This window comes from Xyrauchen texanus, chromosome 46, assembly GCF_025860055.1.
Source record: "Xyrauchen texanus isolate HMW12.3.18 chromosome 46, RBS_HiC_50CHRs, whole genome shotgun sequence".
Classification (NCBI taxonomy): Eukaryota; Metazoa; Chordata; class Actinopteri; order Cypriniformes; family Catostomidae; genus Xyrauchen; species Xyrauchen texanus.
This window is the reverse complement of record NC_068321.1, coordinates 7,445,465-7,458,716: the sequence shown is the minus strand read 5'-3', so window position 1 is coordinate 7,458,716 and position 13,252 is coordinate 7,445,465. Positions and strand designations below refer to the sequence as shown.

Below are 13,252 nucleotides of genomic sequence, written 5' to 3'. Positions count from 1 at the left end.
ACTGTATTTCTTTAAATCGCTGTAACTGGTGGTTTTTATCAAGGTGGGGGAAAATTGGCATGATTAACTGTTTGTGAGCCCATTGGCTGACAATCTGATTGGATCTATGTTCTTCAGTAATATTTGTTAAATTTGGTAGCACAACTGCTGGTTACATCTAGTGCTACAACTAGGGCTGGGTGTTGCTGACTTCCTCATGATATTATGCTCTTTTACATGCACTTTAAAAAGTTAGATTTCAGTCCGACTAAAACGATTAATCTTTTGAAAATGTAAACGTTTTAGTCTGACTGAAATCGTGCTAGTCAGAATTTTGCAAAGTTGGAGTAACACACCTAGATAAGTAGCTTGTTGTAGCTTGGCTTCATTAATCATGTATACACGTTAATTGTACCACAATTGTCCCACCCCCCCAATATAAAAGATGATGCTCGTGTGAATTAAACCCACCGTATTTGACATCCTTCCTTCAAATATTCGATTACACATTGTGTCATGTATACTTGGACAAATTGTATCTCAATTATAATTGCACATGTAAACATATTGACTGGATTGCATGTCGAATCTGTGCAAAATGCGTAACTCGCAGGACAGTTTTTTCTTTGAATCGCGCAGTCCGTTTTAATCTCTCTTGCACTCTTCACTTCACATTTGTTGAGTGTGTCTCATGAGAAATTGCACTTATTTAGATGACCTGCTGGTTCATTACTTGAACCGATGATAATTTTGAAAATCGATTCATCTGTCGTTTATTTCTTCAGATAATCGATTTATCGGTTAAAAATACTTGGTATTTTTCAAATGTGTTTTCCATTAGATGACATCACTGAGGAAGGTTCTTCATGACACAGAACCAAATATTGCTATTTTCATGATACATTTTTAACCGTTTTATTAAAACACTAGTAAAGTAGTTTGTGATGATCTTGGTCTTGATTCCCATAACATTCCAAATCTGGTCTTCGTCAATGTTGAAAAATACAGATTTGGTCTTGGATAAACATCAATCCAGAGCCATGTGGGGTTTTCTTTTTATCTCCAGAGATTGTAGATTTGTTTGCCCCATATTCAGAACTGAACCTGAATCCTTCAACCTCTGAATGTGTGGTTAGGCCTTTAGAACAAGCTACAACACGCTTCCAAACACTCCCGACCACTGTTTATTTCATTTTGATTCTTGCTGTTGTTTTGTTTCTTCCCTTCTGGCCTTTTACCTCTACATGTGCATGGCTACTTTGTTTTATGGCCCCTGGAAAGTTTTGTATAATTTTTTTGTTCGGTAATAAACACTTGCAAATCTGGTTTTACACATTCCCAGAATTTGTATGATTCCCATATTTATTTCAGCTAAAATTAAATACAATATTTCAAGAAAGATTTTTAACAAAGGAGATTTTTCATCATCTATCTTGCTTTTGCTGTTCCCCGCTGTGTTTTCTTAGCTGAGAGCAGAGCGTGTTTGTGCATGCAGTCGTTCCCCTGCAGGAATGCACCATAGGATTCAGGACCATGTTAATAATGGCCATCTTCCAACATCTTTTCGGGACAGCAGGGGAGATGAATAGATTAGACATCTCATGGTGTGGCAGTGTAGTTTTAATCTATTTTATGCACTTTTTATGTGACAATTCATGCCATAAATGATTAAATAACTTTGCAAAGCTCATACATTAGGGTTCAAAAGTCTGAGACTACTATTGAAAATACTTTATATAGCTACATATAAAATACTATATAGCATATTTCTAATTTAATAAACAATGCGCCATTTGCATGCACACAATACACTGAATACTCCCAATAATCAGTTTATTTAAAAATTGTGTCATAGCAAGAAATCCACATTTACATGAGATTTGAAATAATCGAGTTATTCTCAGCTTTTGATGTCAAACCGAGAAAAGGCGTGTACACAACACTTGCATACTTTGGAGAATCCAGTATGAACATAGTGTTCAAAAGAGTTTAAATGGCATAAATCTAGTCGTGTTGAACTGTGTAAGTGTGTGTGTATGTATGTGTGCGTGTGTATATTATATATATATATATATATATATATATATATATATATATATATATATACTGTAAACTCAATTGACAGAATTTGTGGCATAATGTTGATTATCACAAAAAAGTATTTCGACACATCTCTCCTTTTCTTTAAAAAAAGCAAAATTAAAAAAAAAAACCTTAAAATGGAAGTGAATGAGGCCAGTCTGGAAACTTCAAAAGTATAGTCATAAGACGTAAACAATATTTTTGTGTACACTATTTTAGGGTGATAATATCGCTTAACATTTTCTGTGTAAAGTTTAATATATTAAAATATTAGCCAATATTACAACTTTGTTGCCATGACGATGTAATGTCAACAAACCAAACCCAAAAAGAATGTAAAAATTACTATTTAAACAACTTTACAGATCAAATAATACTCAAGTTTTAACAGAAGATTTTATTTAAGTGCTTTTTATAACATTATAAGCTTCACATTTCTGCCTTTTTAAAGCCTCCAAAAATTGGCCCCATCCACTTCCATTGTAAGTGCCTCATTATAACCTTATTTTTTTGGTAATCAACATAATGCCATAAATGCTGTCGATTGAGTTTAACTTGTATTGAACCCTGAACATCCCTTTAACTAAACTACAATTGAACCATGAGTTACTTTAAATTGTAAATGTAAAGATTTGAAGCAATCAAGCTAAATTTAAGTTTTGAAAAAAATTCAGCAGCATTTAACACATTTCTCAGATTGCTACAGGATTGTGTGTTGGTTTTATCTATCTTGTTCACCTCGAGTTGCCCTCGGCATTTCAGCGGAAATGGATTACTCTGTTTGCTGGATGCTTTAGCTCGGGGCCTAATGTGCTGTGTCTGAAGGGATTTTTTTCTGTTTGCTCTGTCAAACAGGAATGTTCGTTGACTTTCTTACCAAACGAGTTGAGTGAGCCATGTGATCGTGTGTGTTCAAGCTTGAGGAAAACAGTAATTGTTTTGGACATTGGCGCAAACTTTTTAAATTAGTTTAACAATGGTGAGTTAGCGTAGACTTTGTCAGTTCAAACCAGTCTGGTCATTCTCTGTTGACCTCTCTCATCAAAAGGCATTTCCATCCACAGAACTGCCGCTCACTGGATGTTTTTTGTTTTTGGCACCATTCTGAGTAAATTCTAGAGACTGTTGTGTGAAAATCCCAGGAGATCAGCAGTTACAGAAGTTCTCAAACCAGCCCAAATAGCACCAACAATAATCCATGCAGTTATCTAATCAGCCAATCATGTGGCTGCAGTGCATAAAATCATGCAGATACGAGTCAGGAGCTTCAGTTAATATTCACATCAAACATCAGAATGGGGAAAGATTTGATCTCAGTGATTTGGAGCTTGGCATGATTGTTGGTGCCAGAATAAGTATGGTCACGATTCCTTTTAAGTTTGTCATTTGTTTTTAATATTATTTTTTTCTTAACTAAATGTAAAAGTAATCCTTGTAGTCTCTCAATTTACTGTATATCATGATTAATATAAGGTCATAAAAGCTGCATACTTATAAATTTATTAGAAATGCAGATTAAAATGGTTTTAGATGGATTATAGTAAGTCATACTGTTGGACCTGACAACTCCCCAAAGTCTTCCATGGCAAAAACCCATTTATTGTGTATATATGTACCTTACTGTATATTTTCTTGCAGGAAGAGTGCACTCATTGGATGTGATACAACATTGTGTTTTATGTAAGATGGTAGTAAACATTAACCATGCTTATGCCTTGTCTGTTACTCACTCTGGTATGATGTCACTGTCTCAGAAATGATGCCTTGCCCTACAGTACAATTTAGTTCTTAAATTAGTCATTTAATAGAATATAACTAAATATTTAAGACTGAAACTAAATAGCTGAATGGAAGTGCATCCTCTAAATCAATGATTTAATTGTGTTATTAGACACAACAGATGTTGCTGGTATGTCGTTTCAGTTGTCTGGTGAATCAGGTGGTGAGTAGACATCACATGAAGAGTGTTGGACCAGACCGAGGTTTTGCTTTGTCCAGCCCCTCATGATTACTGAGATGATGTGCTATTTTTTTTAACTATAAGGAACTTGGTATTATCTTTTGTTCCTGTTTGCTTAGGCAGACAGCTGAAGTTTGAAGACGTCTTAGTATATCAGACTTACCCCGCACATTATAACAACTATGTGGTTTTATGTATCACTAGCTTTATTATTTTCCTTTTGGCTTTCGTGAGAAGACACACAAGATGTCATTTACAAAAGTAGTTTGATATTTAAATATTAATGTCATACCATAACTTTCTTTTTGTAAATTTCTATTGCGATACAAGGAAAAAGTTAGTGTCTTAGTCACCTTAAATGTTCTAAATAAGAACTTTCTGACAATTGTCGTTTTTTGTCATTTCTCTCTTTTACAGTATATTAAAGATAGGTTTGATGAGGCCTTTATATTCTTTGTTTCACTATCAACAGTCAAAGTGAAGTTTAAACACGTTCATTACGAGCCTCTGATAAGAATTTGTGTGTAGTTTGGCTTTAGGCAAAGTTTGGTGTCAGGCAGAATGGTTTTGTGCTTTTTAACCTTCGAAATACTATAGCCCTGAATAACCCTGATGTGTTTTGCCTTTGAATTAAGAATTGTACTACAGTTTAAATGAAAAGTGCTATGATGAAATTTGGTGGTACAAATAGCCTATATATTTTTGTAGAGGAGAAGTATGAACATTGTGTCCAGCTTTACTGAAGATACTGAAGTAAAAGGTGCATTTACAAGCTATCTCAGAATGACTTGCAATTATAGGCTTCTAACTGTTTCCCCTTAAACGTTATTGTAAAGGAGTAACTTTAATTCGGATGCAGGTTACACCACACTGACCATAAGATGAATCACACTGGCCAAGAGGAATAGCTGAGGAGCAGACGTTCAAACGGCATGTTAACCACAACACGCCCCGCCCCTATGATCTTATGATTGGCTGTCCTCTGGCGTTAACACTTCATGCCCCGCCTCTGCGCCTTTCTGATTGGCTGTCCTGTGGTGGTAATTGTTGCAAGAACTTTGTATGTATTATTGACTTGCCAACGAATGTTTTGAGAACATCTGCGGAAGGGAAGGGGAAAGACCGGTCAGTTCAAATCTCCCCCGGACTGTCAGTCCATCGTTTATGTGGTTCTCAGCACTCCGGATATGCACTCACAGAAAACCCCCAGAAACGGATTAAGTTGCAAGATGGTTCTTCAGGCTGTTGGCAAAGTTTTAAGGTAAAGTGGCTTTGTTGTTTTTTATTAAATCTGGTGGATCTATAAACTAGCAGCACCTGCATGAACCGAATTAAAAGCTGTATAATACATACATTAGCTTTAATAATACGATTTATAAATGGGTCTGTGCCCATATGCACAGTTTTGTAAACAATGTTGCTATGTTAGTGCAGATACAGTACTTTTTGTGAATTCAGTAGACATTTAATTGCGTTTTAACGCAGTTTTAGTATCCTCAAATTAGTATTCCATATGACAAATTCCAAAGCATGATATACATTAATAATAAGCCTATAATAATTCTAAATAAGTAGATCAAATAGTATATTGTTTTTGAAGCTATCATCCACGCACAAATACTTCAACTCTATGTGAAGAGCGAAGTTCAGTTAGTTTGGGGATATTTAAATGTAATAATTATTTGTTTTAATTTAATTTCCTTATTGGTGCAATACGCTTCAGAATTCGAAGAACAATCATTGCCAGTCATTATTTCCCGATTATTTAGGCTATAAGTATGAAACACGTCGAGAATTCTCAACCAATCCGACATTTGTGATTTGGAATTTATTATTTGCGCCGCATGAGCCGCTCGCGCGAAAAATATAAATCACACATGTCTGATTTGCTGAGAATGCTGCACGTTTCTCATGAATATTAATGAACAAGTGCGAACATTTGTTTAAAATTTTGAGCGCCTGCGTAGACTCTCGTAATCAGTAAGAAGTGGAAAAACTATAGATGGATAGATAAAAAGACAGAAAGATATATATATATATATATATATATATATATATATATATTAGACAGACAGACAGATAGGACATCTAATTAATTCGAGAGACCACTTATTTAACTCAACTGCTTTGAAATACGAAGCTCTGATATATCTGTGGGTTTATGAGAACTGTATACACCAATCAGCCACAACATTAAAACCACCTGCCTAATAATGTGTAGGACTCCCTCCTGCCTCCAAAACGGCGCCAACCCGCATCTCAGAACAGCATTCTGAGATGATATTCTTCTCAACACAATTGTACAGTTGTTATCTGAGTTAGCTTAGACTTTGCCAGTTCAAATCAGTCTGGCCATCCTCTGTTGACCTCTCTCATCAACAAGGTGTTTCCGTCCACAGAACTGCTGCTCACTGGATGATTTTTGTTGTTGTTTTTTTTGCACCATTCTGAGTAAATTCTAGAGACTGTTGTGTGTGAAAATACCAGGAGATCAGCAGTTACAGAAATACTCAAACCAGCCCATCTGGCACCAACAATCATGTCACGGTCTAAATCATTGAGATCACATGTTTCCCCATTCTGATGGTTGATTTGAACATTAACTGAAGCTCCTGACCCGTATCTGCATTATTTTTATGCACTGCTCTTCTGCCACACAATTGGCTGGTTAGATAATCGCATGGATGGTTGTTGGTGCCAGACCAGGTTTGAGTATTTCTGTAACTGCTGATCTCCTGGTATTTTCACACACAACAGCCTCTAGAATTTACTCAGAAAATATGTACTTTTATTCAGATAAATTATATTTCATCTCCTTTCATTACTTTTGCGTTTGAACACCTTTCAAAAAATAACACAGCTGCAAAATTAAACCGCACGTGTTGTCCTATTAACAATGGACTGAACCCCAGAAAATACATGTTTTGTATCTACTCTGGAATTTAAAGAGACTTTTCATGTAAATTTGTGTTTTTGGCTACAAATTAATTTGATACATTTTTGCCATAAACAATATAAATGCTATACTATTGATGGTCAAGATTTTATAAAACATTATAATACGTGAAATACTGATGAAGATATGTGTGATATGATTTGTTCTTGTCTCCTGAATTTCCAGAGAACTGTTCATGTATATGAATGCTAAATATTACACAAGTTATTAAAAGATGGTCAACATTTACATTTAACCAATGTACTATATGTATGAATAAATAATGACCCAATGAGCTCATGAAAATGTCTTGCACCTTGCTTACACCATACGCGAGTGGCGCAACGTGACAAAAGCAAATCACTTTTATTATAATGATGCTGTCTACACTGGATGCTTGAGTGGTGTCACGTCACTGATATTAAGCAGTCATTTTGCACTGCATGAGCTGCTGCTACTCCTACCAACAAGACAAATGGTTTAGAAAGTTCTTCTTTCTAAGAAGACAGCCTCAACCCTTTGCAATGCGACATCGCTCGCATCCGGTGTAGACAGGGTGTAACATTTGCAAAACTACGGTAGCCTGTTTTGTCCATGGTATATCACTTTTTATTGTCTTGTTTTCTCGTGATCACTAATGAATTTTCTTATGATCTTGAATTCTCGAGATAATGACTTAAATCACTGCAGAATTATTGCACCATTCAGTGTGGCAATGTCAGAGGAGCATGACTGCATCACATATCTCATTAATCTAGGCCTGACGGCATACCATAATAGTGTAATTAATAATACATTTGATTGCTTCAAAATATTGTCAGCCACAGTGGCTTACTAGGTGGGCTTCATTTTGTTGAAGCTTTATAGTAACTAACCCAATTTCAATATGTTTGTAATGAAAGCCCCATTGCTTCAGAAAATGTCATTGTCCCATCACTGCTCCATGGATATCAGATGAGGACAGAGATGCGGGCTTGCGAGTTACTAGATAACATTTTTATAAATCCATCTCCTTGACCTAGAGGAGTCTATTGTTGCGATAAGATGAAGATGCTGTGCCTGTGATATTATGAGGTTACAGGCAGCAAAAGGTGTTTTTTTGTGAGAACTCAAGTCATGAACGTGATAAAACCCATTTAAACTGAAATAATTAACTTAACAGTTATTTAACTTAAAGCCGTCTACTTGTACTTTTGTTACTTAAGTACATTTATTATGCTACTTTAAAACTTTTACTTAAGTATTTTTTTCTTGAGCTACTTTGAAATTTAATTTAGACAATTTCTATACTGGTATGTTTACTTTTACTCAAGTATGACGATTGGGTACTTTATACAACACTGACAGAATTTATGAATGTGACACTGCCATTAGTTTTGAGTTTAACAGCATTTATGCATCCATGTGATCTTAATGAGAAAGAAACTGAGATGAAACTGTGAAATGCAATTCAGTCATGTGTGAGAGATGGTTTTAAAAAGGCCCCTCTCTTCGCCCACCTATCTGTTGTGATGCTTACGGCCTGTGCTTGTGACATCCCCATGGTGCTGTTCCTGTAGTTAACACAATAATGTCATCTCAATGGCTCTTTACACACTCTTCTTGCCATGAGAACAAGGAAGTCCAAACTTGGCTAGACAGACACAGTCAAAGACCAGAATGCACTTGAGCAGATGTGTTCAAAGCTACTGTTAAACAATTATATGAGCTCATAAAATATACAGTGCTTTTTTTTTTTTAAGCAATTTTTTTTATCTACATCTCAACTGTCCGTTGAGGGTCACGTAAGCATCTTTCGTTATTTGAACTTTTTATGATGTTTGTAGAGATTTTGTAGCCTTCAGGTTGTAAATTTTTATAGATTTTGGAACCGCTACAAATGGAAGGTACCATTTCTTTTCACTTCCCAAGCTAACACGGTTAGTGGTCAGTGGCTATAATTTCAAAATAACCAGACATCAGCCAATTAAACACTAACCATAGTATTAATTATCCACTCTGCTTAGTATCTCCAAAGCTGAGAAACCATGCAGATTGAGTCTACTGAAAAACACTGAAGCCAATGAATTGACAGCAATTAATTGATCTCCAGATTGTAATAACTGTAGTATTTGTATGCACATGGAGGCTTTGAAGATCCAGGCTTGTTCTCAAGAGTCAGAATGATTTATGAATGTTTAGATCTTCCAGCAGATGCTGGAATGAGAATGCTGCACACAACATGTTGCATAATGTCAAGTCAAGCCTCTGGCGTAGTTCAGCTTGGAGATTCTGAACAGACCCAGTACTTGATGTTTGTCAGGGAGAGCGTCAAACAGCTATTTAATTGTTTAATTGTTAATGGCTATCTTACGAGTTCCTGTTCTCCATTTCAGTCCTTTGAGGTTTGCTTTTTGTGTAGTCCAGCTACAGTCTTCATATGTTTGTCTAAGTATACATGGCACAATGCGTAATTGAATTACAAATTTGGCAGTTTAAATACACTTTGCAAGTCACCTGTCTTTCAGAGCATTCATGCACAAAATTCAGAGACCTAATGTGGTCCAATTAATGTGTATACATGCTGGACGAAGCCAAGCTACATTCGCATTGTCTTGGTCTGTTTGGCCAATTTAGCAAGTATCAGACTGGTACGATTTCAGTCTGACTAAAGCATTTACGGGACATTATAAAATGGCTAATTATTCTTTCAATCCTTCTAAAACCGAACTTGTAAACATACAGACTGTTATAGATAATCATCTGTACTTATGTTTGATATCTCAAATTCAAACTTAAGTCATCAGTGTAGTCTTCCAACTTTAGGAAGTGTAGTGGGAAAGAAGGAAAGGATTGCCTGGGAATGAATTTGCAGGATCCAAAACCTTTACGCCATGCATGTTGTTACGTCAACGCCCTAATTGTAGCCTAATTTAGTAGTATTCAATTGAAAAAAATAGTTTGTGCATCCAAAAATAAGAACACATATTGTTTTATTTTAGCCTTCCCCAGGTTTCGCAATTTTCCACAAAGCACAGTTTTTACGTAAATTATGCGGCACAGGGCAAATTCTCAAGCCATTAGCTAGTTTATTTTAGGGGAAAGAAAAACTTTCTTGCTGCCAGCAGCCCTCATTTTCACACACACACACACACACACACACACACACACACACACACACACACACACACACACACACACACACACACACACACAGTGCCCACTCTTAGCAGTTTCCTGCAGATATCTTTGCCATAAAAGGCATTGTAGATTTCAGACTCTCAGTCCAAGCCAGAAGGTTGTGACTAAAGACCTGTATCATCTACACAGCTGGAAATGCTATTTATGTTTGTTCTTGTGTTTGTGTTGTCTAGTGTTTATCAAACATCTCTACAGTATGTTGTTGCTAGGGTCTTCTGGGTGGTTGCTTACTGGTCCATTGCAAACTAGTCTCTAATATTCTGGTCCCTACATGTCTGGTCACTATGATGCAAAGCTGTGGTCAAACTAGACTGTGAGCATGCAGAGCAAAGTTCCAAGGCTTCCATGGTTGTGGAAAGCCTGGAAATATTAGGGAATTGTTCAGTTGTGTTTTGGAAAAGTCATGGAAGAGAACAAAATCTTAAAAGTAGGGATGCTCCGATCACTCGGCCAACAATCCGTATTGGGCGATATTCATTATCTATGACACAATAGGTGGTCTCATAATTTGGCCGATCACATAAACCGATCGCCATGTAGCAAAACACGTGCGGCTCATCTAAGACTTCATCACTGTCATGCCATCATAGGTGCATGGGGAATACTGGTCGAATGATGCCAGACAACATGCATGATTTAGCAGTTAAGAACGATGTTTCGTCTTGGGTCGTTTTGGGTCTGTTCTTCTTTTATTTTGTCAATGGTTCACAAATCGTTCTGAATCAAAATGATTTTTAAAAATCGATTTCTAGATATCACAAAGGGTGTGAACCCTGTAGATCCAGTCGCTGAGTAGTGTAACACCGAAAAAGCATAATTTGAGGTATAATTTATGTCCTTAGTGTGGGATAAGTTTAATACAGCAAATTTTAATACTTGGAGTTAGGGGTTTGTTCAAATACATGTACAAAAACACATACAAATCGACAACAAAAATAAGACTGCCATTGTTCCTATTTTAAAAATAAGGTGGTTTGTTATAACATTTGTGGACAATTTGCCATTGTTGAAAGAGGACCAAGCAATATCTTCAAAGAGGATCCACATTTTTTTTTCTGTCGTTATTTCATTCATATTTTGTATTCATGTTTTTTCCAGTATCTATGACCTCTATAAAAATTAACCTGGCTGTGAATTGCTTCATAGTGTGAATTCCCACTGTAAATTATCTTTGTCTGTTTCCTGTTTTACACAGATTACTAATTCTGTGTGGTAAAACAGAACGACTTCCGAATAAAGTTGAAATTTAGTTGTCTTCCCACACTTTAGTGATGTTTTATGACCATGCTCCATAATTAACCCTTAGTAGACCTTTGACTTCATTAAACTAAAGACCTTAAGTGGCTGATACAGTCTTTCCCACTCAGAAACAATTTAATGCGGCGTGAATCCGGGCAATCTAATCAATCATTCTTTTGTGTTGGCTTCAATTTAAAAGCCGTTTTTGGACTTTGGAGTCTGAAATCAGCTAGGTTTTCTTCCTGGTCCTTTTGGTAGACTATTGTGTGTGAAGAAGATGGTCAGACACTTGAGGTTGGGAATGAGGTGTTTACAGTGTTAAGTGAGTTGAACAGGAAATAAAGTTGGTGGATGAGCAATAAATTCAGAGAGTGTGGTTTTTAAATTCCTTTTCTGAAGGAAAACATCCCAGTTTTAAGGCTGTAAGAAAGAAACAAGTACAAAGAAGCAAGCCGTATAGATGAATCCTTTGTTGTAGTGCCTAATTTGTTCTGCTGCTCTGTCAATTTAACATGAACAATTGGTTAATATAAACCAGGGGTCTTCAACTTTTTTGATATGAAGTGCCATTTTTTTCCAGCATTGGTATGCATGCAAGCATAGGTTGCCACCAACGGATATAAACCTAAGAAACAAAGAGTACAAGGCATGGATGTAAATTCTTAATAACCTTTCTTTGCCTGTACTCTTGTTATTAGCTGTTAAATGTCCCCTGTAACCTATTTACCAGCCAGCTGCAGGAGCTGCCATGACAATTCTGGCATTTACATGTTAAAACTAGCACAGGTTCAAAGTCTGTTGTTACACCTCCATTTTAAACTGACGAGAAATGTGGGTTACTCCAAAGTAGTAGAGATTTAGGTCCAGTTTAGGACCTATTCTCTCATAGTCTTTTAAAGTTTCTTGAGAAACCATGTATAACAACAGCTCTAAAAGTGATGTAATTTTTTCAGTGTTTAAATACTTTGCGTTTCTTCATCCACATATGCAGTTTTTTTTTCTTTCGGTGTAAACATGAGCTAAAAGGTGTTTTTTTTCCAGCACCTCATGCAAAAGCGCTGCGTGTTTAAAAAGCCGTTTCTCGAGATATTTTACCGCAAGAATGCATTCGGTGTGAATGACCCTTAGTAAGCTATTGATAGGATAACTTCCTGAATAGTTTAAACCATGGTGCTTTTAAAACGTTGCTCTGTTTTTTTAAGCAGTCCGACATAGCAACATTGGCTCAACCAATGGGTGATGGTAAACCTTGTTTTGGGAAATTCACAATTGCTGCTACAAAGATTAGGGTAAAGGTTGGCGATAAAGGTAGGGTTGCTGTGGGACTCAAAATATACAGTGTGCATGGTTTGAAAGTGAATCTTGTGAGACTTTTTGAAGATTGAAAGTTACCAGCTATTTACAGTATGAGTTTGAGGTAAGATTACGCATTTGTCTGAACAACTGAAGTCAGCGGTCTTTTTGGAAACTATTGTAATTTTTGCGACTTTGTTTTGGTGCCACTAATGGTGCTATAGGTACACACTCCCCTTAAGTATGGTCTTCGTTTCACGCTAACCATCTTATCTTAATGTATCCCCTCTGTATCCTGTTTTGCAGGAAATCCAAAACGAAGCCCAATGGAAAGAAAGTGCCTGTGGAAGAGAAGAAGCACTACTTGGAGCCAGAGTACACAAAAGTTCGGGTTGTGGACTTTGACCTCAAGGAGTTGGTGGTGCTCCCCACCAAAGAGATAGACCTCAACGAATGGCTTGCCAGCAACAGTGAGTTCTTAACCAAACATTATAGCCATTATGAGTGTTTGCGCTTTACTTTGAGGCTTAGAGCCTTTGTCAGCCTTAAAAAAAAATAGCCTCCCTTCAGTCAGGTGTTTGGAA

At 36.5% G+C, this 13,252-nt stretch overlaps 1 protein-coding gene across 4 annotated transcripts in view; it reads left to right on the top strand.

Moving 5' to 3' along the window:
* LOC127638140 (MOB kinase activator 2-like) overlaps positions 1-13,252 on the top strand; it is a 61,462-nt gene that overhangs the window by 38,332 nt on the left and 9,878 nt on the right. For 3 of the 4 annotated variants that reach the window (XM_052119518.1, XM_052119514.1, XM_052119516.1), the window contains exon 2: positions 12,975-13,138. In XM_052119518.1, coding sequence (XP_051975478.1) covers positions 12,975-13,138 — 164 coding nt within the window. Of the gene's footprint in view, positions 1-5,087; positions 5,283-12,974; positions 13,139-13,252 lie in introns of those variants that run through there. The other variant, XM_052119515.1, reaches the window with a different exon arrangement.